The sequence below is a fragment of the Spermophilus citellus genome (genome assembly GCF_964194105.1).
Source record: "Spermophilus citellus genome assembly, chromosome: 2".
Lineage (NCBI taxonomy): Eukaryota > Metazoa > Chordata > Mammalia > Rodentia > Sciuridae > Spermophilus > Spermophilus citellus.
The window spans coordinates 39,221,491-39,245,328 of NC_138183.1; the positions used below are offsets into that span (position 1 = coordinate 39,221,491).

Sequence of the window (23,838 nt, forward strand, 5' to 3'; positions counted from 1 at the left end):
GCAGAGGGCTTGCCTAGCACGTGTGAGGCACTGAGTTCAATCCTTAGCACCGCATAAAAAATAAACAAAAATGAAGGCATGCTGTCCATCTACAACTACAAAAAAAGTTTTGTTTTTTTTTTTTAAAGTAGGAGTATGGGGCTGGGGATGTGGCTCAAGCGGTAGCGCGCTCGCCTGGCATGCGTGCGGCCCGGGTTCGATCCTCAGCACCACATACAAACAACCATGTTGTGTCTGCCGAAAAACTGAAAAATAAATATTAAAAAATTTAAAAAAAAGGAGTAAAGAGAAAGAATTCAATACGTACATACATACCAACCACACACAAGAAATCGCACAGCATGGCCAAAATAATAAAAAAGAATCATAAATTGGGGCAGGTGGCACGGCTCAGTGTTTGAGGCTTTCTAAACATGTTCAAGGCTCTTGGTTTGACATCCAGCCCAAGAGGGAGAGGAAAAAGAAAAAAGAATCATGAACTGAAAAGTATATGATTATTAACTCAATCCTAGAAACAATAATAAAATGTTATAAGTAAATGTTAGCACATGTGACTAGATCTAGGGGTAGGACTCACTTCAGGTGTGGTTATTTTGCTGGAGGTAACCAAAGACATTCTATCCATTTCTTTAAAAAACTGGAAAAGGTTGCTACTGGGAGTGAGGAATGGTAGGGGACAAATGTTCCTTATTTTATTTATTTTTTTAAATACCTTTATTTGGTTTATTTATTTTTCATGTGGTGCTGAGGATCGAACCCAGTGCGTCACATGTGGAAGGCAAGCACTCTACCACTGAGCCACACACAACCCCAGTCCCTCCTTATTTTAAGTCACACAGTAAATATGACTTTTAAAACTATACATATGAAATACTTTCATAAATAAAAATTAAAGGAAAGACGCAAATGTTAAATCAGTAATATGAAGGCAGTAAAGAACCTCAATTAGCAGCATCTGGAAGGGCAGGCAAATTATAAGAGGTTAAGATGAAACTAGAAGTCAGAAATCCAAACAGGCAGGTCAATTAGGTCACTAGCATGAGGACATACATGAAACTTGGTATTGTAAAGGACATCTAAACAGTAAGTTCGGTAGCTCATCAATTCAGCTGACTCTAACCTCAGAGCTGGTTATCATGGGAAGAAGAGTGGTTACAGGTGATTGAGAAATAAACTAACTAATGACAGCATTGTTCCCAGTGTTTGTAGCAATTCTTTCAGCTATTGCCACTTTTTAAACATACCCACAGAATCACTGCACCCTTGACTCCCAGGAGCAATTATACCTTTATTTTTATAGCCTAGATCCTCAACCTAATTCCAATTCTAAATGGTCTAATTACTGACTCCAACCTCTTTCTTGGAGCATGAATTCCTGTGTGTGCCCCAACTCTAATTTTCTTCTAAAAGTATATCAGGCTGGGGCTGGGGATGTGGCTCAAGCGGTAGCGCGCTCGCCTGGCATGCGTGCGGCCCGGGTTCGATCCTCAGCACCACATACAAACAACCATGTTGTGTCCCCCGATAACTAAAAAAAAAATAAATATTAAAAAATTCTCTCTCTCTCTCTCTCTCTCCCTCTATCGCTCTCTCTTAAAAAAAAAAAAAAAAAAGTATATCAGGCTGGTGGTACTACTCAGTGGTAGAGGGCTTGCCTAGCATGGGGGAGGCTCTGGATTCAATCTCTAGCCCCAAATACATTTATAACTTTTTAAATTATATACATATAAAAAAGGAGACTACTTAGTTTCTGTTTGTCATGGTCAGTATCTCTTCCTGAAGGCTGTACTTTTTCCCAAACTCTAAACCCCCCCCTTTTTTTTTTTTGGTATTGGGTATTGAACCCGCTGGGGTACTTTACCACTGGGGTACTTTACTGGTGAGCTACATCCACAACTCTTTTTTTTTTTTTTTAAGAGGGAGGGAGGGAGAGGGAGGGAGGGAGAGAGAGGGAGGGAGGGAGGGAGAGAGAGAGAGAGAGAGAATGAATGAGAATTCTTTAATATTTATTTTTCAGTTTTCGGCGGACACAACATCTTTGTTGGTATGTGGTGCTGAGGATCAAACCCGGGCCGCAAGCATGCCAGGCGAGCATGCTACCGCTTGAGCCACATCCCCAGCACCCAAACTCTAAACCCTAATAAGAGTCTTAACGGATCCTTTTACCAAACAACTGTCTGGTTTTTACCTGTGGGAACATTCAAATAATACCTGCTTTGGGAGGCAGAGCAAAATATAGTTTAGGCAGACAAACTTAACAATAAGATGCAGAACCAATGATGCAAACTAATCTGTGTAACCTTGGACAAGTTTCTTAAACTCCTTGTGTGCCTTAACTTCCCCACATCCACAGGACTAGGTTGGTGAGATCTCATCAGGATGCTGTCAGAAATATAAGACAGCAGTAACAACTCACACTTATTGTGATTATTTTGTGCCATGCTCTCTTCTAAATCCTCTAAATGTAAATAATTTCTAAAATAACACTATGAGGGAATTTAGTATCAAACCAATATTATAAATGAGGAAAATTAATTCAAAGTTTTAGAAACTTGCAGCAGGTCACACAGTTAATAATGGAATCTTGATATTTGTGTAAAGTGGGTATTTCTCTCTCTCTAGCTGTAATATATAAATGTGTGCACAAACAGATGTAGACACTGTCCCCTTAGCACGGGAATTGTACATGTTAATAACTCAATAACAGTAGTGATGATTAATTTTGTAGTTCTCTGTTGCTATAAACAATTTTCTCATCCTAACATTAGACTCAGGGAGGCACTGCAGCATGTGCCTATAGTCCCATCTACCAAGGAAGCTGAGGCAGGAGGATCCCTTGAGCCCAGGAATTCAATGACAGCCTTAGGCAATACAGTGAGACCTCATCTACTAAAAGACAAAGATTAGACTCCTCAAAAAATAAAAAGTATCTGAACTGAAAATAAAAAAATTGCTTGACTGTAAATTAAATTGGACTGTTTTTGTACATGTGAGGCTGGCTCAGTCCAAGCAGTCTTATTTCAACCATGAGGACAAATCTGATGCCAGGCCCAGACCTCCACCTTACTTAACTGATTCTAAATAATACCCATACACTATTAGGTCACAATCTTTAGCAAGTGATTTAACGATTAATAGAATCAGAGGTTAAAAAAATCATATTATCATCTCCACAGATGCAGAAACGGCATTCAAAAGAACTCAATATCTATTCTTGATTTTTATTAAAGGTTAGATACTTCGTCAACATTGTAAAGCATGTCTAACCCAAAACCCAACATAATGTTAACTATCACAGGTAAAGTCAATAAAAAGATACCCTTCACCTTAAGTTATTTGACATTATTCTTCATGTACAGCCAATGGAATCAGATAACAGAAAGAAAAGTGTAAAATTTAGGAAAATCTAAAACTATCCTGATTTTCCAATTATATGCTTTACTTGGAAACCTAAAAAGAATCAGGGCTAGGTGTGGCACAGTGGCATAGCGCTTGCCTGGCATGTATGAGGCCACTGGGTTTGATCCTCAGCACCACATAAAAATAAATACACAAAGATATTGTGTCCATGTGTAACTAAAAAAAAAAAAAATTTTTTTTTAAAGAAATCAACTGAAAATCCTAGTAAGATAATGCAGTAAGAATGGTGGCACACATTACCACAATAAAATGAATAGTATGCTGATATACCAATGATCTATCAGAAAAAATGTCAGAAGATATTTTATTTAAAAATAGCACCAATGAAGTTAAATTAGCAATCAACATAAATATGCAAAATAATTTTAAAATGTAACCGAAGAAAACTGAGGAAGATACTTTAATGATATGGTAAGGTCATAGGTGTATATATTTTTATAAATAGCTTTAACTTACAAATTGTAATTGTACACATTTATAAATTATAATGGAATGTTTTAATATATGCATACAATGTAGAATGATTAAGTCAAGCTCATTAACTTATTCATTACCTCACTTATTTTTGTGGTAAGACATTTAAAATTATTATTACTTATTTTGAAATACATATTATGATGAATTATAGCCATTTTGCTGTGCAAATCATCTCAAACTAATTCCTCCTTGGGTGCAATCTCCAATACAAAAATGACAAAAATTACCTTGTTCCTTCCATCTTAAAATTTATAACTTTTGACCAACAAGTCCCAATTCCCTTCTTCCCTCCCTTTCCCTGGTCTCTGGAAACCATCATTCTGCTTTCTTATTTCTATGGGTTCAAATTTTTTTCATATTCTACATATAAATGGATCATAACTTTCTGTGCTTGGCTTATTTCAATTGGCATAATATCCTCCTTGACAAGATTCATCCACCTTGTCAAAAATGACAGGATTTTCTTTTCTTCAGGCTAAACAGTATTCCACTGTGCATCATATATCATAAAACATTCTTTATCCATTCACCTGCTGACAGACAATTTAGGCCGATTCTATATCTTGGCTATTATGAATAACACTGCAATGTTCATGGACAAGCAGATATCCCTTCAAAAGACTGGCTTCAGTTCTTTTGGATATGTACCAGAAATGCAGTTGCTGGTCATACAACAGCTCTATTTTTATTTTTTCAAGGTGCTGGGGATTGAACACATGGCTTTGGATATATGAGAAAAGCATAACACTGAGCAATAACACCCACTTTCCTGGTAGTTCATTTTTTAGTTTTGAGTTTTCCATATTAACTTATATTTCCACCAACAATGTACAATAGTGTCCTTTTCTCTCCATTGTCTCCACAATTTGTTACCTTTCAACTTTTTTTGATAAAAGCTATTTTAACAGGTATGAGGAAATATCTTATCGTGGATTTAATTTGCATTTCCCTAATGACTAATGATGCTGAGCACCTTCCCATGTGCTTCTTGGCCAATTATATGTCTTGAGAAATACATATACAGGTCATTGGCCCATTTCCAAAACTGTGGTTATTTTTCATACTGTTGAGTTGTTTGAATTCCTTAAATATTTAGGATATTAACCCATATCAGATGTACGGTTTGCAAATATATTCTCCCATTCTATGGATAGCGTCATTAATGCAACTGTTTCGTCCGTTAAGTTCTTTAGTTTTATACAATTCCATTTGTCTAGTTTTGTATGTTACCTGTGATTTTAGGATCTTATTTTAAAAGTCACCCAACAAGACCAAAATTCTGAAACCTTCCCTTTTGCTTTCTATTAGTAATTTTATAGTTTATTCATATTTATTAGGTGAAAAAAGAAAGATACTGCAAATTAAGAATGCCCATTTGTTTAAAAGGGAGAAAAAAAAAGTCTTAAAAAAATGGTGCTGAAACAACTGGTATTCACATGTATAAAAACATATGTAGCCAAGAATAGTGGCTCACGCCTGTAATCCCAGAAGCTCAAGACTCAAGGGCTGGGATGTGGCTCAAGAGGTAGCACGCTCGCCTGGCATGCATGCGGCCTGAGTTCGATTCTCAGCACCACATACAAAGATGTTGTGTCCGCCGAAAACTAAAAAATAAATATTAAAATATTCTCTCTCTCTCTCTCTCTCTCTCTCTCTCTTCCTCTCTCTTTAAAAAAAAAAAAAAAGACTCAAGCAAAAGAGTTCAAAGTTCCAGTCCAGCCTTGGAAGCTTAGGAAGACCCTATCTCAAAAGAAAAAATAAAAAGGGGACATAGCTCAAGAGAATTCCCTGGTTCAATCTACAATTTCGGGGAGGTTCATTTTATTCATAATAGCCAAAATATGAAATCAGTTTAAATGTCCATCAACAGATGAATGGACAAAGAAAAAGTGATATGATGCACAGTGAAATATAATTCAGCTTTAAAAAAGATCGTTCAATTCTCAGCACCATATATAAATAAAAGATCCACTAATAACTTTAAAAAAAAAAACGCGGGGGCGGGGGGGTGGGGGGCTTGGAATGCAGCTTAGTAGTTAAGTGCCACTGAGTTCAATCACCAGTACCAAAAAAAAAAAAAAAAAAAAAGAAAATCATATGTAGCAATAACAGCATTGCTAAAAGAAATTATGAAAGAAAACAATGAATGACAACTCTGAAGGACTGAAAATGTGGAGAAGGGAGATGCCAGCCTAGAATTTTATATATATATATATATATATATATATATACACATATACACACACACACATATATATATATATATATATTTAATCCTTCAAAAACTAATAATTGTGGGACCAAGGGTACATTTCAGAGATGGAACACTTGCCTAGCATGTGCAAGACTCCGGGTCCAATCCCCAATTTTGTTTGGGGAAAAAACAAATCAAAAACTAATACAAAGGACTGGGGCTGTAGTTCAGTGACAGAACACTTTGCTGAGCATGTGTGAGACACTGGGTTCGATCCTTAGCATCACATAAAAATAAACAAATAAAATAAAGGCATTCTGTCCATCTGCAACTACCAAAAAAATAAATAAAAAACTAATAGAAAATAAAAATATGTTCTGGGAAACAAAAACTAACAGGTTTTCAGCAGACTCCAGTTACAAAAAATATTTTTTTCCTGGTACCAGGGATTGAACTCAGGGGCAGTTGACCACTGAACCACACTGCCCAGCCCCATTTTGTATTTTATTTAACAGGGTCTCACTGAGTTGCTTAGCACCTTGCTAAATATCCGAGGCTGGCTTTGAACTCATGATCCTCCTGCCTCAGCCTCTCAAATGCTGGGATTACAGGCATGTGCCACTGCACTCAGTTGTACTAAGACATTTTTGTTTTATTATCACTGCATAACCCACCATGTCAAAGGAAGAAAAAAGTGGACTTCCTATGTCACACTTTTAGGCACAATGGAATGCTTTATTTTGTCATCAAATTAGATGGTAAACCAGGTGCAGTGGAGCTGCTCAGGACGCTGAGGAAAGAAGATCACAAGTTCAGAGCAAGCCTTAGCAAAAAGCAAGGCGAGACCCAGTCTCCAGATAAAATACAAAACAGGGCTGGACATGTGGCTCAGTGGTCCACTGCCCCTGGAATTCAATCCTCAGTACCAAAAAAAAAAAAAAAAACACAAACCTAGATGGCAAAGCATTGTCTTTATTATGCAATGACACTATGCTAAAAGAATGCATAGCCATTATCAGACTGCAGTCACCTCATTACAGCTGTCTCCAACTCATTGTTTCTAATGAAACAATATTTATTAGAAAACTAAGTGGGGGGCTGGGGATGTGGCTCAAGCGGTAGCGCGCTCGCCTAGTATGCGTGCGGCCCGGTTCGATCCTCAGCACCACATACCAACAAAGATGTTGTGTCCGCCGAGAACTAAAAAATAAATATTAAAAATTCTCTCTCCTCTCTCACTCTCTCTTAAAAAAAAAAAAAAAAAAAGAAAACTAAGTGGAAGGTCTAGGGATATAGCTCAGTTGGTACAGCGCTTGCCTTGCAATGCACAAGGCTCTGGGTTCGTTCCCCAGCATCACAAAAAAAAAAAAAAAAAAAAAGAAAGAAAAAAGAAAATTTTAAGTGGAATACTTCATTACAACAAAATTTCTTCATGAAATTAAAAATGAAACTGTAAAAAAACCAACTTATAGTGAGTGGCTTATTTGTTAGCCTACCAAGGAGAGCCATTTACTAATGGTGGGTTAATTAGATAGTGTTTGATTATAGCAGTCAAAGATGATGAACGTGTTCAAGATTGTTAGCTTTGTGGTGATAATATTTGTTCAGCAACTTGAGAATATTGGGAGCAACAGCAATAGTAAATTAAAAAACAAGGCAAATGATTTCAAAGAGGTTTTCCTTGGCTCTAGATGAGTCAGCATATGTTACTGATACTGCTCAGTTGCTGTTTATTTGAGCAGTCGATTCAGAGTTTGAAATGACTAATGAATTAGCCTCTATGCATGTCCCTTTGGAACTATAGGTAAGAACATTTTCAAACTTGAGAAAACAATACTTTGTTACAACCTTAAGAGGATTGTACTAAGAAACATTACAATTGGTAGTGGTAAAAAATATGTGTGGAACAGAGCATCTTAAACAAATAAGAAATTTATGAAAATTGTTTAAGCTTAGAGCTGTTTACATTGTTAGGTACTCTGCAGAAAATATGTTTGTTTTGTTGTTATTGTTGTAATGGGGATTGAACCCAGGGGCACTCTAACATCGAGCTACATTCCCAGCCCTATTTTTTTTATTTTGAGACAGTATCTTTCTAATTACTGAGGCTGGCCTCCAATTTACCATCCTCTTGCCTCTTTAGGAGCTAGGATTATACGTGTGCACTGCCATGCCCAGCTTTGCAGAAAATATTTGAATCTATCATACATAACTGACCATAGTGCCAAAAGATGAAATTAATTCACTTTCATGTATTAAACCATCAGCAATATGCAAAGAAGTTGAATATCCTGATTATGCCCTTATACAGAGCAGTTTGATAGCTTGGAAGTGATGTTTTATTTTTTGAGCTCAAAGCCAAGACAAGTTTTTCTAAAGGAGAAGAACTACTCTCAACCACTGCTATAGAACACTGCTATAGCTTTGGAAATTAGAAATTAGGTCTTGCTGAAAACTTGATGTTTCTCAATGAATTTAAACTAAAATTATAAGAAAAATAATACTCATGTGCAAAACATACTGTGGGGTAAAGCCTAAAAGATTTCAAAAACAATGTCATTTTAACAAACGTCAAATGCTATGTACACTTTCTGTGCTGTCAAAAGTTAACACAGGGGGCTGGAATTGTGGCTCAACAGTAAAGGGCTCACCTAACACGTGTGAGGCCCTGGGTTCAATCCTCAGTACCACATAAAAATAAAATATTGTGTCCAGGAGCTGGGGTAGGACGGTGGCCAGCGAGGCTTATAGCAGAAAACGCGGCGGCGATGTCAGCGAGCCAGGCGAGTGTCGCGGCGGCAGCGGCGGGGCCTAGCGCATGGCAGGGCAGCCTGGTCCCCCCGTCCCGTCCCCCCCCCTCCCGTCCCCCCCCCCTTCCCTGGAAGCGGGCCGGTGGCCAGTGTGGGAATGGCAGCAGCAGCAGAGGCGGAGGCTTCAGTGCGTCTCTCTACCCTTTATCCTGAGCCAAGGGAGGCCAGGCAGCCCGGGTGGCTGGAGGGGGTCAGCTGCCCGAGAATGGGAATTCTCTTCACCAGGATATGGAGACTGTTCAATCACCAGGAGCACAAAGTTATCATTGTTGGATTGGATAATGCAGGAAAAACTACCATCCTTTACCAATTTTCTATGAATGAAGTTGTACATACATCCCCTACAATAGGAAGTAATGTAGAAGAGATAGTGATTAATAATACATGTTTCCTAATGTGGGATATTGGTGGCCAAGAGTCTGTTCGTTCTTCCTGGAATACTTATTATACTAACACGGAGTTTGTAATAGTAGTTGTGGACAGTACAGACAGAGAGAGGATTTCTGTAACTAGAGAAGAACTCTACAAAATGTTAGCACATGAGGACCTAAGAAAAGCTGGATTACTGATTTTTGCTAATAAACAAGACGTTAAAGAATGCATGCGTGTAGCAGAAATCTCCCAGTTTTTGAAGCTAACTTCTATTAAAGATCATCAGTGGCATATCCAGGCATGCTGTGCTCTTACTGGCGCGGGATTATGCCAAGGACTTGAATGGATGATGTCACGATTTAAGATTAGATGATCTCTACTGACCTCTTCTCATAGACTTTGTATAAACAAAGTGCTGGACTTTATCTGAAAGTTGCAAAAAATTAATGGTTTAGATAATCATAATCATGATTTCAATTTTTTTCTATAAGAAGAAAAATTAAGACCACTTATTTGAAAACAAGATGAAGTCTCATCTTCCAATTTGCTTTCTCATTAGTTCCTTCCAAAGTACTTTATTAAAGCTGTGATTGACATTTTTCTCAATGAATCCTCTCAGGACAATGTATAGCCTGTGGTAAGTACAAAGGGAGAGGAAGATGTTTTGAACTTTAAGAGCTTTATTATCAGTATACCCCTCCCCAACTGAATGTTGTTCTCTTTTTGTTCCACTAAGACAAAATACAAATCATCACATATACTGTTTCCAATATTTTAAATGTCATGTTAGTTATGAAAAAAAAAAGTATTTTACTTAAGGTTGTGTATGTATTATGTTTATACCTCAAGTTCAAGTTAATAGCTTTGATTTGTGTTCTAAAGTAAAGCAAATAACGCAAAAATTAGTAATATCCTTAGTTATTGCCCTAATGAGATAAGTACTGGCATTGGTATTAAGTGCCATTTTATACTTTTCCTGTATGTTTTCTGTATTGTACTAATCAAACGTCCCGTCTCCCCCAATCATTGAGCTGCTCTTAAGAAAAAAAAAGATACAGGAAAAAACTTGACATTGTATATCCATTTTTGTTGATCAGTAACACACATAGAAATGTGTAATCCAACTAAGTGAAATATCTGTCAAATTTTTGGCTTACCCAGTTGACAGAATTGCACAGTGGAGCATTGATCAGATTAATCCTTGTATTGGTCTAAATTATTGAACAGATTATTAATCCACTTATAAATCAATCATAAATTGCGATTAAAACTATCAAGTGATTTCTTCTTATTAAAAATCTATTGTGAAATATGTCTACCCAAAGAGGTAACATTCTATAAATATTATTTTTTTTAAATAAAGAGAGAGCGAGAGAGCGAGAGAGCGAGAGAGAGAGAGAGAGAGAGAATTTTAATATTTTATTTTTTAGTTATCGGCGGACACAACATCTTTGTTGGTATGTGGTGCTGAGGATCGAACCCGGGCCACACGCATGCCAGGCGAGCGCGCTACCGCTTGAGCCACATCCCCAGCCCTCTATAAATATTATTAAACAATTTAAAAAAAAAGATATTGTGTCCAACTACAACTAAAAAATAATTTTTTTTAAAGTTAACACAGTTTTGCTACAGATATATGGTCTGAGTTCAAACTGCAGTTTTAGCATTGTTCTTCAGAACTTTAGAAGTACAAAGGAAATTTACTGAAGTTTAAACCCAGTTAACTGTGCAACTGAGGAATTTCAATTGGATATGGTTAATGTGTACTATGACCACATGCCAAAAAGCAAATTTCAAGACAAGTGACTAGCCCAGGGTGTAGTAGCACCAGAAGGCTAAGGCATGAGGACTGAAAGTTCAAGGTTAGCCTCAGCAAGTTAGTGAAACCCCGTCTCTAAATAAAATAAAATGAAAACATAGAAAGAGCTGAAAATGTCAGCCCTGGATTCCATCTCTAGTACCAAAGGAGAGAGTGAATGAGAGAAATATCTAATAGAATTGGGATACTTATTGCCTTGCAAGCAATAAATAAGCAATTAAAATCTGATATCTGTGTTAGGCAATACCAATCTGTGTGAAAAGACATTTCCAGAGAGGAAATCTCAAAGATTAACATTAGCAATCCATTTTAATAAAAATGAACAGTAGCTTTATTAAGTGAAACATTATGCATCCTCTCAGAATTCCATCATCCTCATCAAAAGACCTGAACTACAAAAAAAAAAGCTCAATATTTTGTCAAAGATGATTTCTGAAAATTTGTTTTTTCTTATGATATAAATAGCTAAAAAAAAAACCTTTGATTTTGTCTCTTGGCCCACAAATCCTAAAATATCTGCCTACCTACCCCTTTTAAAAGAAGTGTGTAAATCACTGAACTATATGATTACTTGTAGGATTAAAATAATGGGAGGTTGCTGGATACCGTATCACACACTTATAATCTCAGTGGCTTGGGAGGTGGAGGCAGGAAGATCTCAACTTCAAAGCTGGCCTCAACAACTTAGTGTGATCCTACACAATTTAGCAAGACCCTGTCTCAAAAAAAAAAGGGGAGGGAGGCTGGAAATGTGGCTCAGTAGTTAAGTGCCTCTGGGTTTAATCCCTGGTACTATAAATAGATAAACAGAGATTAAAACAATAAAATCAATATATACAACTATCCCTAGTTATTATATTGGTAATGTTATATTGGTAATGCTAACATTAGAATTGATATGCTGAGATACTACCTAATATTTGAGAAATAAATGAGTAATTAACAATGAGAATATTCTAATTTATTATATTCTATAAGAACCAGAACTTTTGGGGCTTGGGCCCAAGCAGTAGCGCGCTCGCCTGGTATGTGTGCGGCCCGGGTTCCACCCTCAGCACCACATACAAACAAAGATGTTGTGTCAGCTGAAAACTAAAAAATAAATATTAAAAAAAAAAGAACCAGAATTTTGGATATAGAAAAAAGAGAGGTATAAAATCACATGAACATTTACATTAATTCACATTCTGTGGCTTTAACAAAATACCTGATACTAGGTAGTATGTGGAGAAGAGGAAGGAACTTTCAGGGATGATAGAAATGGCCCATAATTGGTAGTAGAAGCTGTGTGTGTGTGTGTGTGTGTGTGTGTGTGTGTGTGTGTATGTGTGTACACACATTTGGTACAACTAATAAGAGTTGGGAGTGTAGTAGAGTACTTGCTTAGTATGCCCTGGGGCGCAACCCCAGTACCACAAGGGGGTACTACTTTTCTACAATCAGTACTACATATAAATTACACCATAATAAGTTTATAAGACAACCAAAATTATAAACTCCACAGAAGAAATGGAAGATAAAAATGAAGTAATTATTTAAAAGAACAAAAACACAAATTGAAATTAGCAAAAAAATATTTTTCAAATTACAGGATTAATTCAGGCAGTCCAATACCCAGAAAATGGGTGCTCCCTAAACAAAACAGCAAAACTGTTCAGAAAAAAAATACAATTGAAATAATGTCAGAAAATTTTGAAGTGTGAAAAACTTCCAGAATAAGAAGGGGAGGAGGGGAGAAACACACACACACACACACACACACACACACACACACACACAGTTCACCAAAACAGAAAGGATTTTGAACAATAGCTTTGGAACTAAGTCAATAACAGTAATAACCTTAAAATTCTGAAGTTAACAGGTTTGGTGGCCCTAGCTACTTAGGAGGCTGCCTAGGCAATTTCAGTTTTGCCTAGGCAAACTTCAGTTTCAAATTAAAAATCAATAAAATTGGGGTGAAAGATGTAGCTAGCTCAGTGGTAGAATGCTTCCCTAACATGTGAGGTCCTGGGTTCATTCCCCTATTTCTACAAAAACAACAACAAGGGGCTGGGGTTGAGGCTCAGTAGTATCGCGCTTGCCTGGCATGCATGAGACACTGGGTTCGATTCTCAACACCACAAATAAATAAAATAAAGTACCATCAACAACTTAAAAGAAAAAAGGGGGGGGACTGATATATTCAAACAAGAGAATGAACCAAAGCAGATACAAGATTCAGAAAACAGATACTCCTACAAAAGTAGAAAGAAATCCCCACCCAGTATGATGGTAAAGGGAGTATTATAAGACTAACAACAATGACCATGCAGAATGCAGCGCTGGGTGTGGTAGCATATGCCCTGTAATCCCAGCAACTCAGGAGGCTGAGGCAGGAGGATCCAAAGTTTGAGATCAGCCTCAGAAACTTAGAAAGGCCCTAAGCAATTTAGTAAGATCCTGTCTCAAAAATAAAAATACAAAAAGGGCTGGGGATGTGGCTCTGTGGTAAAGCACCTGTAAAACAACAATAGACTCACTCCAGAATTCTATTGGTTTGGTGGGAAGGTAAAATGATGTAGTCACAGGAAAAAAATGTATCTGGCAGTTCCCCAAAAGGTTAAACATACTTACCATATGACCTGGCAATTCTAGTCCTTGATATATAACTAAGAGAAATGATAGTATATTTTACATAAAAAAAAGATTACATGAGGGGCTGGGGTTGTGGCTCAGTGCATAGAGTGCTAGCCTAGCACGTTCAAGGCCCTGGGTTCAATCCTCAGCACCACATAAAAATAAATAAAACAAAAGTATTGTGTCTAACTACAACCAAAAAATAATATTTCTTTTAAAAGTATACATGAATGTTCACAGACACATGATTCACAGTAAGACAAAAAGCAGAAGAATCCAAGCATCTATTAACAGATGAGTAGAAAAAGAAAATGAAAATAGGGCTAGATGTATAGCTCACTGGTAGAGCTCTTGGCAAGGATGCACAAGGCCCAGGGTCAATCACCAGGACCATACAAAGTGGCACACACACACATACAAACAGTGCAGAGAATACAAAATATGTGGGAAATAAAATTGTTTTATTACATTTTAATATTATTAGCAATGAATATCTATAATTATGACATATTTTTACTGGCAGACCAGAGGACTGTACATGCATGTATACGGGAGACATCCAGTGTGTGAGGGGCGGGAATAGAAGAGAAGAAAGAAATTTGAGCCAGGTGCGGTGGCGCACACTCAGCTCAGGAGGCTGAGGCAGAAGGTTATGAGTTCAAAGCAGGCCTCAGCAAAAGCAAGGTGCTAAGCAACTCAGTGAGACCCTGTCTAAACAGAATACAAAAATAGGGCTGGAGATATGGCTCAGTGGTCAAGTACCCATTGTTCAATCCCAGGTACCCCCCCAAAAAAAGTACAAAAATAAAAAATGAATAAATACATTGTTTAGAATTATGATAGCTCTGGGTTGGCTGACTACTCACAAACAACAACAACAAAAAAGAATTACAATGGCAACCACCAGAAAAAATAAAGACAAGAATGGGTAAAAACTCTCTGGAACTACACAATAATAGAATGTACTAATGACACTAAGTGGTAATTGTGACATGGTTAAAATGTTAAATTTTGTTGTGTATATTTTATCACAATTTTAATAAATATTTTTTAAATTAATTTAATTTAAAAGCCAGGCACAGTGACCCATACCTGTAATCCCAGCAGCTAAGGAGACTAAGGCAGAAGGATTATGAGTTCAAAACAAGCTTCAGCAAATCAATGAGGCCCTAAGCAACTTGGCAAGACACTATCAAAAAATAAAAGGGCTGGGGATGTGGCTTAGTGGTTAAGTACTCCTAGGTTCAACCCCCAGAACCTCCCCCGCCTCCCCCCCAAAAAAAACTCAGCTGGGGTACTAGGATTGTGGCTCAGTGGTAGACCACTTGTGAGGCCTTGGGTTAGATCCTCAGCAACACACAATCAATCAATCAAGTTCTTGTATCCATCCACAACTGAAAATATTTTTAAAAAATTAGCTGGGTATGGTGACACATACCCGTGATCCCATCTACTTGGAAGGCTGAAGCAGGAGGATTCAAAGCCAGCCTCAGCAAATTTTATGTTGTCTCAAAATAAAAAGGGCTGGAAATGTGGTTCGGTAATTAAGCACCCCTAGGTTCAATCCCCAATTTAAAAAAAAAAAAAGAAGTGAAGGCTGGGATACTGGGGAGAGGTGGTAGGGTAGTGTTACATAAAACTTTATATTTAATGTTTTAAATATTATTATTATTTTTTCAAATATTTATTTTCCTTTTAGATGGACACAATATCTTTATTTTACTTTTATATGGTGCTGAGGATCAAACCCAGTGCCTCATGCATGCTAGGCGAGCGCTGTACCACTGAGCCACAACCCCAGGCCCATGTTCTATATTATTTTTAACTTATGTACTACTTAAAATGAAAAGGTATATTCTCTAATAGCAACTAACAGTAAGTGTGCTTTTTATATAGCAGGCCCTCTTCTAAGTACTTCTATGTGTACTAACACATTTAATTCTCAAAGCATCCTAACAAGACAGATGTCATCCCAAAACCACCATTTTAAAGAAGAAACTGAAGCATACCAGGGTTAAATTATTTGCTGGGGATCATAGCTTAAGAGTCTGAGGAGAATCTAGTTGACTCTAGAGCTCACATTTTTAACCATTATATTATACTTCACAGACTTTTGGGGTTTTTGTTTGTTTACAGGAGTATGGCTATATTGCCCAAGCTGGTCTCAAACTCATGAGCTCAAGGAATCCTCCCATCTTAACCTTCCCAAGTAAATGGAACTAGAAGCAATGGACACTACTTGTTAGAGTCTGTAAACAAGTCAGGATGGCACCTGGCAAAATGCCAGAGGGAGTGGTTTGTGAGGTGGCGCCAGCGAGCCATTAAATGTGGAGATTCCTTATTGGTTGACTGATGTAATTAGATAAGCTGTGTGGGGCTTCCTGAAGGCTACTACTGCGTTAACCCCCATCACCATGTTAATTAACATTAAAGAAGAATGAGGATTTAGCACAATAAAATTCAAAGGTTCACTAAAATATACAATTTTATATTAATTCCACTGCAAAATAAGTATCAATAGTTTTAAGTGGCAGCCTCAAGGCTAAGCCCTCTCTTAAAGTTGCTTGTAGACTCTAAAATCATAACCCATAAAATCCAAAGAAAGCATTTAAAAATAAATAGCATTTAAAAATAAATCTAAAGAAAAGCATTTACAATGAGAAAATATAATTCAACTTTACTCACTGCCTTATACTGGACACTCTATGGGGTATAACAATAATTTTGCTATCCAGCATATAATATAGTTTCCCCAAAAAAATTGATGGTTGGCTCCATCCCTTCCTTTGGGATCTTACTCAAACATCTAGAATATTCTACACCAAAATTTGTTTTATTATCCTCTTAACTTCAGACTCTACTTTTGATACATTTTTCCCCTCATAAGCGCTTATTACTTTCTAAAATGACATATACTTTTTCTCCTACCTCTAATTTCTATATAAATGAAGAATAAACTGAAAGATAGTGGCATTCGATACCTATTCTACTCATGTATTGGCTATCACTCAGGGAAAAAAAGGATCCAAATGTCCTTCAATTCAATATCTATTTTATTGGGGGGGGGCGGGGATCTAAATGTATTGGCTATCACTGGGGAGGCGGGGATCTAAATGTCCTTCAAGAACATACATGATTTCACATATATATATATAAATTACTAGATTTATTACAAAAATCCCTAAATGTGAACATATTTGACCCATAAAATTCAAACCTATTTCAATGAATTTATACTAAAATCAAATTATATTCATAATATTTTGTACAAGTGCTGAAAAGTGGTTATATGAATATTCATTACACTAATCTTTTTTTTTTTTTCCTGGCCATATTTTGTTTTTGAGAATCTCACTATGTTGCTTTGACTGGCCTCAAACTCCTGGGCTCAGGGGATCCTACCTGGGACAATAGTGTGTGCCACCATAGCAAGCCACCTTTTTCTTATTTGGGGGATGGGGTTTGAACCTGTTGCCCACATTGGCCTTGAACTCTATGATCAAGTGATCCTACCCCTTCAGCCTCCCAAGTAGCATTGCCTATAGGCAAAACTCACTGTTGGCTATATTTTCTCTTTTTAGTAGTGCTTTGGATTAAACCCAGGGCTTGCACACACTAGACAAGTGCTCTACCACTGAGCTAAATCTCCAGTCTTTAAAAAAAAAAATGTATTTTGAGATACGGTCTTGCTATAAAATTCCTCAGGCTGACCTCAAATGTGTGATACCTCTGTCTTAGCCACCCAACTAGCTGGGACTACAGGTGTGTGCCACCATTATCCACCCCAGTTCTGAATTCAGGGCATTGTGCAGGATAAACAAGCACTCTACAACTGAGATACATCCCCAGCCCTCCAACTATATTTCTAAACCTAAAATATTTCATCTTGTAGCAAACAATTTCTAAGGACCTATGTTGTAAAACTTATGGCAACATTTCTTTATATTTACAGTAAAAGCTGAAACAAATGCCCAACAATAGGTGACAAAAATGTAGCAACCAGGTGCATTGGTGTTTGCCTATAATCCCAGCCACTCAGGAAGCTAGGCAGGAAAATCTTGAGTTGTCAAGTACAGTATGAGCAATATAACAAGATCTTGTCTCCAATATGGGCAATATAATAAGATCTTGTCTCCAAATATAAATCAGTACATACACTACAAAGCAATTAAAAACCAGGCTTAATGGTTCATTCCCAGGTGTTCTCTCTCTCTCTCTCTCTCTCTCTTTCTCACTTACACATTCTTCAGTATTCAGGCATGTTTTGTCATGAAAAGGCAGTTACAACATATTAAGTTTAAAAAACATTAAAAGAGACAGGTGTGTTGGTGCATGCCTGTAATTCTAGCAATTCAAGAGGCTGAGGCAGGAGGACAGGCAAACCTAAACAATTCAGTGACACCCTCAGCAACTTAGCAAGACCCTGTCTCAAAATTTAAAAAGACTGAGGATGTAGCTCAGTGGTAAAGCATCTCTGGGTCCAATCTCTGGTACCAAAAATAAACAAACACATAGACACACACACAGAAGGAAATATTACTCGAGAAAATAAAATCACAGGTAATTTTTTCAATTTACTTATTTATATTTTTTCACTTTAATATGACCAAAAGTGTAAGTGTAATTAAATGTTAACTAGCCATATATGGTAGTGCACATTGTTATGCCAGCTGCTCAGGAGGCTGAGGGAGGAGAATCACCACTTCAAGTCCAGTCCAGGCTCAGAAGAGACCCTGACTCCAAAAAAAAAAAAAGGTTAAATAGCAGGTATTTAAAAATTAGTAGTGACTATGTCATAGAAAATGATGAAGTAAGGTGGGCACAGTGGCACATGCCTACAATCCTAGCAGCTCAGAAGGCTGAAGCAGGAAGATCGCAAGTTCAAAGTCAGCTTCAGCAACTTCGAGAGACCAGAAATAAAATATAAAACCAGCTGAGGGGCTGGGGATGTGGCTCAAGCGGTAGCGCGCTCGCCTGGCATGCGTGCGGCCTGGGTTCGATCCTCAGCACCACATACCAACAAAGATGTTGTGTCCGCCGAGAACTAAAAAATAAATATTAAAAATTCTCTCTCTCTCTCTCTCTCTCTCTCTAAAAAAAAAAAATAATAAAATAAATAAATAAAACCAGCTGAGGATGTCGGTGGTTAAGTACCTCCAGGTTCAATCCCTAGAACCCACCGAAAGAAAGGGGTGAAGTGGGAAGGAAAGGGAAAGGGAAGGGAGGAAGGGGAGGAGGGAGGAGAAGGGAAGGAAAGAAGAAAGGGAAGAAGGAGGAAAGGGAAGAAGAAAAGGATGGAAGGAAGGAAGATGGTGGAGTAGAAAAAAATCCAGGAATTTAATCCTTCACCTAAACAACTAATGAGTCAAAGGGAACTGTTGGAAACAAATATTATGGAACTTTTGAGTCTTAACTGAACATGAGGAGAGAAAGTATTTCTCATAATACTCAAAAAGTAAAAATAATCCAGCCATCGATAGATTACACAATTAAATCTTATACAGTGATAAAAAGTACTGAAATCCTGCCAGGTATAATAGTGCATGCCCATAATGCCAGCTACTCAGAAGACTGAGGCAAGAGGATCCCAAATCCAAGACCAGCCTCGGCAATTTAGCAAAACCCCTATCCAAATAAAATTAAAGGGCTTGGGGTGTTGCTCAGTGGTACAGTGCTTTCCTAGTATGCCTGAGGCCCTGGGTTAAATCTCCAGCAATGCCAAAAACAAAGAAAGAAAGGCTGGGGATGTTGAGCAGAGGTAGAACATTCCTGGGCTCAATCCCCAATACTGCTAAATAATAATAATAAAATTCTGATATTGGGCTGGGGATGTGGCTCAAGCAGTAGCACGCTTGCCTGACATGCGTGCGGCCCGGGTTCAATCCTCAGCACCACATACAAACAAAGATGTTGTAACCACCGAAAACTGAAAAATAAATATTGAATTTCTCTCTCTCTCTCTCTCTCTCTCTCAAAATAAATAAATAAATAAAGTGAATTCTGGCTACCTTTACAACGCTAGGCTCCCTCCACCCTTCTAAACCACCACTCTTAAGGTTGATTCTATCTTTAAAAAAATAAACAAATAAATAAAATTCTGATACATTCTACAACACAGCTAAATCGTGAAATGATTATACTAGATGAAATAAGTTAGATGAGAAAGGACAAATATTGTATAATTCCACTTATATAACCAGGAAATAGGCAAATTCATAAAGACACAAAGGAGAACAACAGGTTACCAGGGAAAATGGGGAATTGCTGTTTTAAGGAGTTCAGAGTTTTAATTTGGAATAATAAAAATGTTCAGGAAACAGATAATAATGCTGATTACACAATTTTGTGAATGCACTTAATGTCAATGAATCGTACCCTTAAAAATGGTTACAAAGGTAATGTAATATATTTTACCAAAATCAATTTTAAAAGCTACTGTCACCAAGTCCACTTAAAAAGTGTTCAGTTACGTTAAAATACCTCTCTCCCCATAATCCTCCTTACTTAAAACTTACAAATTTCAAATTATTAGAATCCAAATTAATAAGCATTCACTATACTACAGAATAACTTTTAAATAATAATCTTCTTAGCTATTTTCCGCACTATACTTTGGAAGAGAAAAAATTAATTTCACTTTGTTCTCACATACACAAGTATGATATGAAAACTGCCCTCCCACATCATGTCACTTTTTCCTGTGAAGATGCAGACACCACTGAGTCTATACTCCTAGTTATTCAGGAAGCTGAAACAGGAGAACCCCAAGTTTAAGGCCAGCTTGGGAAATACTCTCTGTCCCAAGAAAACAAAAAAAGTAGATGTGACTGTGTATTCATCAAAATTCACAAAATATACCTATAAAAAAGATTAATTTGGGCTGGGGATATAACTAAGTTGGTAGAGTACTTGCCTCACATGCACAAGGCCATGGGTTCAATCCCTAGTACCCCCCCACACACATACACACACACGCGCGCGCACGCACACACACATACGATTAATAAATCATATCTCCATACACCTGGCTTTTAAAGAATTATACAATTAAAAAGTCCAAGGGGGGGCTGGCGTTGTGGCTCAGTGATAGAGCACTTGCCTAGCATGTATGAGGCCCTGGGTTCTATTCTCAGCACCACATAAAAACTAAATAAACTAAAAAGTCCATTGACAACTAAATTTAAAAAAATAAATAAATAAAAAATAACAAATCCAAGGGGGTACAAAATAATTTATTAGTGATTACCATCACTGATTCAATAAATAGAGCTCAAAGAGACCAGAGTTGTATTGTTAGCTTTAAAATAAATTCCCCATGTAACTCTGAGCTAGTTATTTTCCTCCATATAGCCCTTAACGTCCTTATTTGTATAATTACATGATCATTAAGATTTCTTTCAGCTATAAGCTCTATACAAAAAAATAAAAACTAGTTGTGATTCTTAGATATTAGACTGAAAGGCGTTTTAAAAACACAACAATGGCACATGCCTGAAATCCCAGCTATTTGGGAGGGTGAGACCACAGGATTGTTGACTCCAGGAATTTGAGGTCAGCATGAGCAAGCATATTCACATCCCAAAAAGGAAAAAAAAGGTGTCCAAGTATTAGAGATATTGCTCAGCAGTACAGTACTTGCTTAGCATATACAAGGTCCTGGAGTTGAAACCCCAGCACCAAAAAGAAAAAATAAATGCCTAACAATATACTGTTTAGAAAGTAAAATAATCTTCAGCTCCAACAAAAAGAAAGCAATTAAATAAAGAAAACTTGGAGATTTTTTTTTGGGGGGGGGAATACCAAGGATTAAACCCACATCCCCAGATATTTTTATGTTTTGAGACAGCTAAGTTGCTTAGGGCCTCACTAAATCTCCAACTCATGATCCCCCTGCCTCAGCCTCCCGAGCCATTGGGATTACAGGTGTGCACCATCAGGCAATGCCTAAATGCTAAATTTAAAAATAGATTCTTAGGCTGGGCACAGTGATACACACCTATAATCCCAGTGGCTCAGGAGGCTGAGACAGGAGAATCTCGAGTTCAAAGCCAGCCTCAGTAACGGTAAGCACTAAGCAACTCAGTGAGACCGTCTCTAAAGAAAATACAAAATAGGGTGGAAATGTGGCTCAGTGGTTGAATACCCCGGAGTTCAATGCCAGGTACCAAAGGGAAAAAAAAAAAAAAAAGATTGTTAGGGGCCTGAGGTTATTAATAGCTCAATTGTAGAATGCTACCTAGCACATGTGAGGCACTGAGTTGGATCCTCAGCACCACATAAAAATAAAATGAAGGTATTGTGTCCATCTACAACTAAAAAAACATTAAAAAAAAATAGATCGTGGGATGGGGTCATATCTCAATGGTACAGTGCTTGCCTAGCATGTGTGAGGCACTGGGTTCGATTCTCAGCACCACATATAAATAAGTAAATAGAGGTCTATCAGCAAATAAGAAATATTTTTTAAAAAATTAAAAAGAACATACTATTAAAAAAATAAATTAGCGAGGATGATACATTTTCAAAAGAAAATATATTTAAAATATTGTCTCTAGCGCTAGGGATAGAGCTCAGTGGTAGAATACTTGCCTAGCATGAACAAGGCCCTCAATATTAAATGGGCTGGGCCGGGTACAGTGGTGCACACCTATAATCCCAACGGCTCGGGAGGCTGAAGCAAGAAAATCAAAAGAGTTCAAAGCCAGCCTCAGCTACCCTGAGGGGCTAAGCAACTCAGTGAGACTCTCTCTCTAAAGAAAATACAAAATAGGTATGGAGATGTGGCTCAAGTGCCCTGAGTTCAATCCCTGGTGTCCCCCCCCCCAAAATTTTTTTTTTTAATTTAAAAGGGCTGGGAATGTGACTCAGTGGTTAAGCACCCCTGGGTTCAATCCTTGGTACCAAAACAAAGAAGGCAGCTAAGTTTGAAATTAGAATTTCTGGAGAAGTGTTGTGGCTCAGTGGTAGAGCGCTCGCCTAGCATGTGCAAGGCCCTGGGTTCAATCCTCAGCACCACATAAAAATAAATAAATAAAATAAAGGTGTAAAAAATTTAAAAAAAAAAGAAAGAAATTAGAATTTCCCATAATCACTTAATCACAAATCTCCTAACCTCCAGTTTTAGAAGCATAATAACTTCCCATTATATTAGTGCTGAATAAATTAATTTGTAATAAAATGTCATTATATCCAGTCCTATAGTAAATTCCTTAAATCTGAAGGCAGCAGTTCAGCAGTTAAGTACTTTCAACTGCCAATAATTAATTTTAAAAACAATGAGCCAAGTATTGTGGCATATACCTATAATCCCAGCTACTCAGAAGGCTGCAGAAGGAGGATCTCAAGTTGCCTGGGCAACATAGGCAGACAACAAAAAAATTTTTTTTAAATAAAAAGAAAGAAAAAAAAGTAGGGGGAGGCTAGGAATGTAGCTCAGTGTAGAGTGCTTTTCCAGTGAGACCGACTGGGCCCAGGCGTTCAATAACCAGGATCACCCAAAAAAAAAAAAAAAAAAGTGTACATGTATTTGGGAATTTGTACATGTATTTGAGTAATTGCTTATCACTGATGATGAGAATATAACATGTATGGCTACCATGGAACAGTCTGGCAATCCCTCAAATGGTTAAGCTAAGATTATCAAATGACCCAGCAATTATATTCTTGGGTAAATACCCAAGAGAAATAAAAACTTATGTCCCCACTATCACATGAATGCTGGTAACAACATTACTCATAAAAACCAAAGAGTGAAAACCACTCAAGTTTCTAACGGATAAATAAAATATTTAATTTTACACTAACAATAAAAATGAAGTAAGTATTGATAATGCCACAACATGAATGAACCTCTCCCAAAACATGCTAAGTGAAAAAGGCCAGTCATGAAAACCTAAAACTAAAATGTATGATTTCCATTTATATGAAATGCCCAAACAGGACATTGTAGCGCATGACTATAGTCCCAGTTATTTTGGAGAGGAAAGATCAACTGAGCCCAAGTGTTTGAGAGTATCCTGGGCAACACAGCAAGACTATATTTTTTTTTAAAAAAACAAAAACAGGAGCTGGTGTTGTGGCTCAGCAGTAGAGCACTTGCCTAGCACTTGCAAGGTCCTGGGTTCGAT

At 37.3% G+C, this 23,838-nt stretch overlaps 2 protein-coding genes across 3 annotated transcripts in view; one reads left to right on the forward strand and one right to left on the reverse strand.

The window, feature by feature from the left end:
• UBE2R2 (ubiquitin conjugating enzyme E2 R2) overlaps nucleotides 1–23,838 on the reverse strand; it is a 108,846-nt gene that overhangs the window by 61,516 nt on the left and 23,492 nt on the right. The window lies entirely within an intron of this gene.
• Nucleotides 9,103–9,672, forward strand: LOC308642377 (ADP-ribosylation factor-like protein 5A). Its single transcript, XM_081281252.1, has one exon. The coding sequence runs from the start codon at nucleotides 9,107–9,109 to the stop codon at nucleotides 9,644–9,646; it is 540 nt and encodes a 179-aa protein (XP_081137378.1). The 5' UTR covers nucleotides 9,103–9,106; the 3' UTR covers nucleotides 9,647–9,672.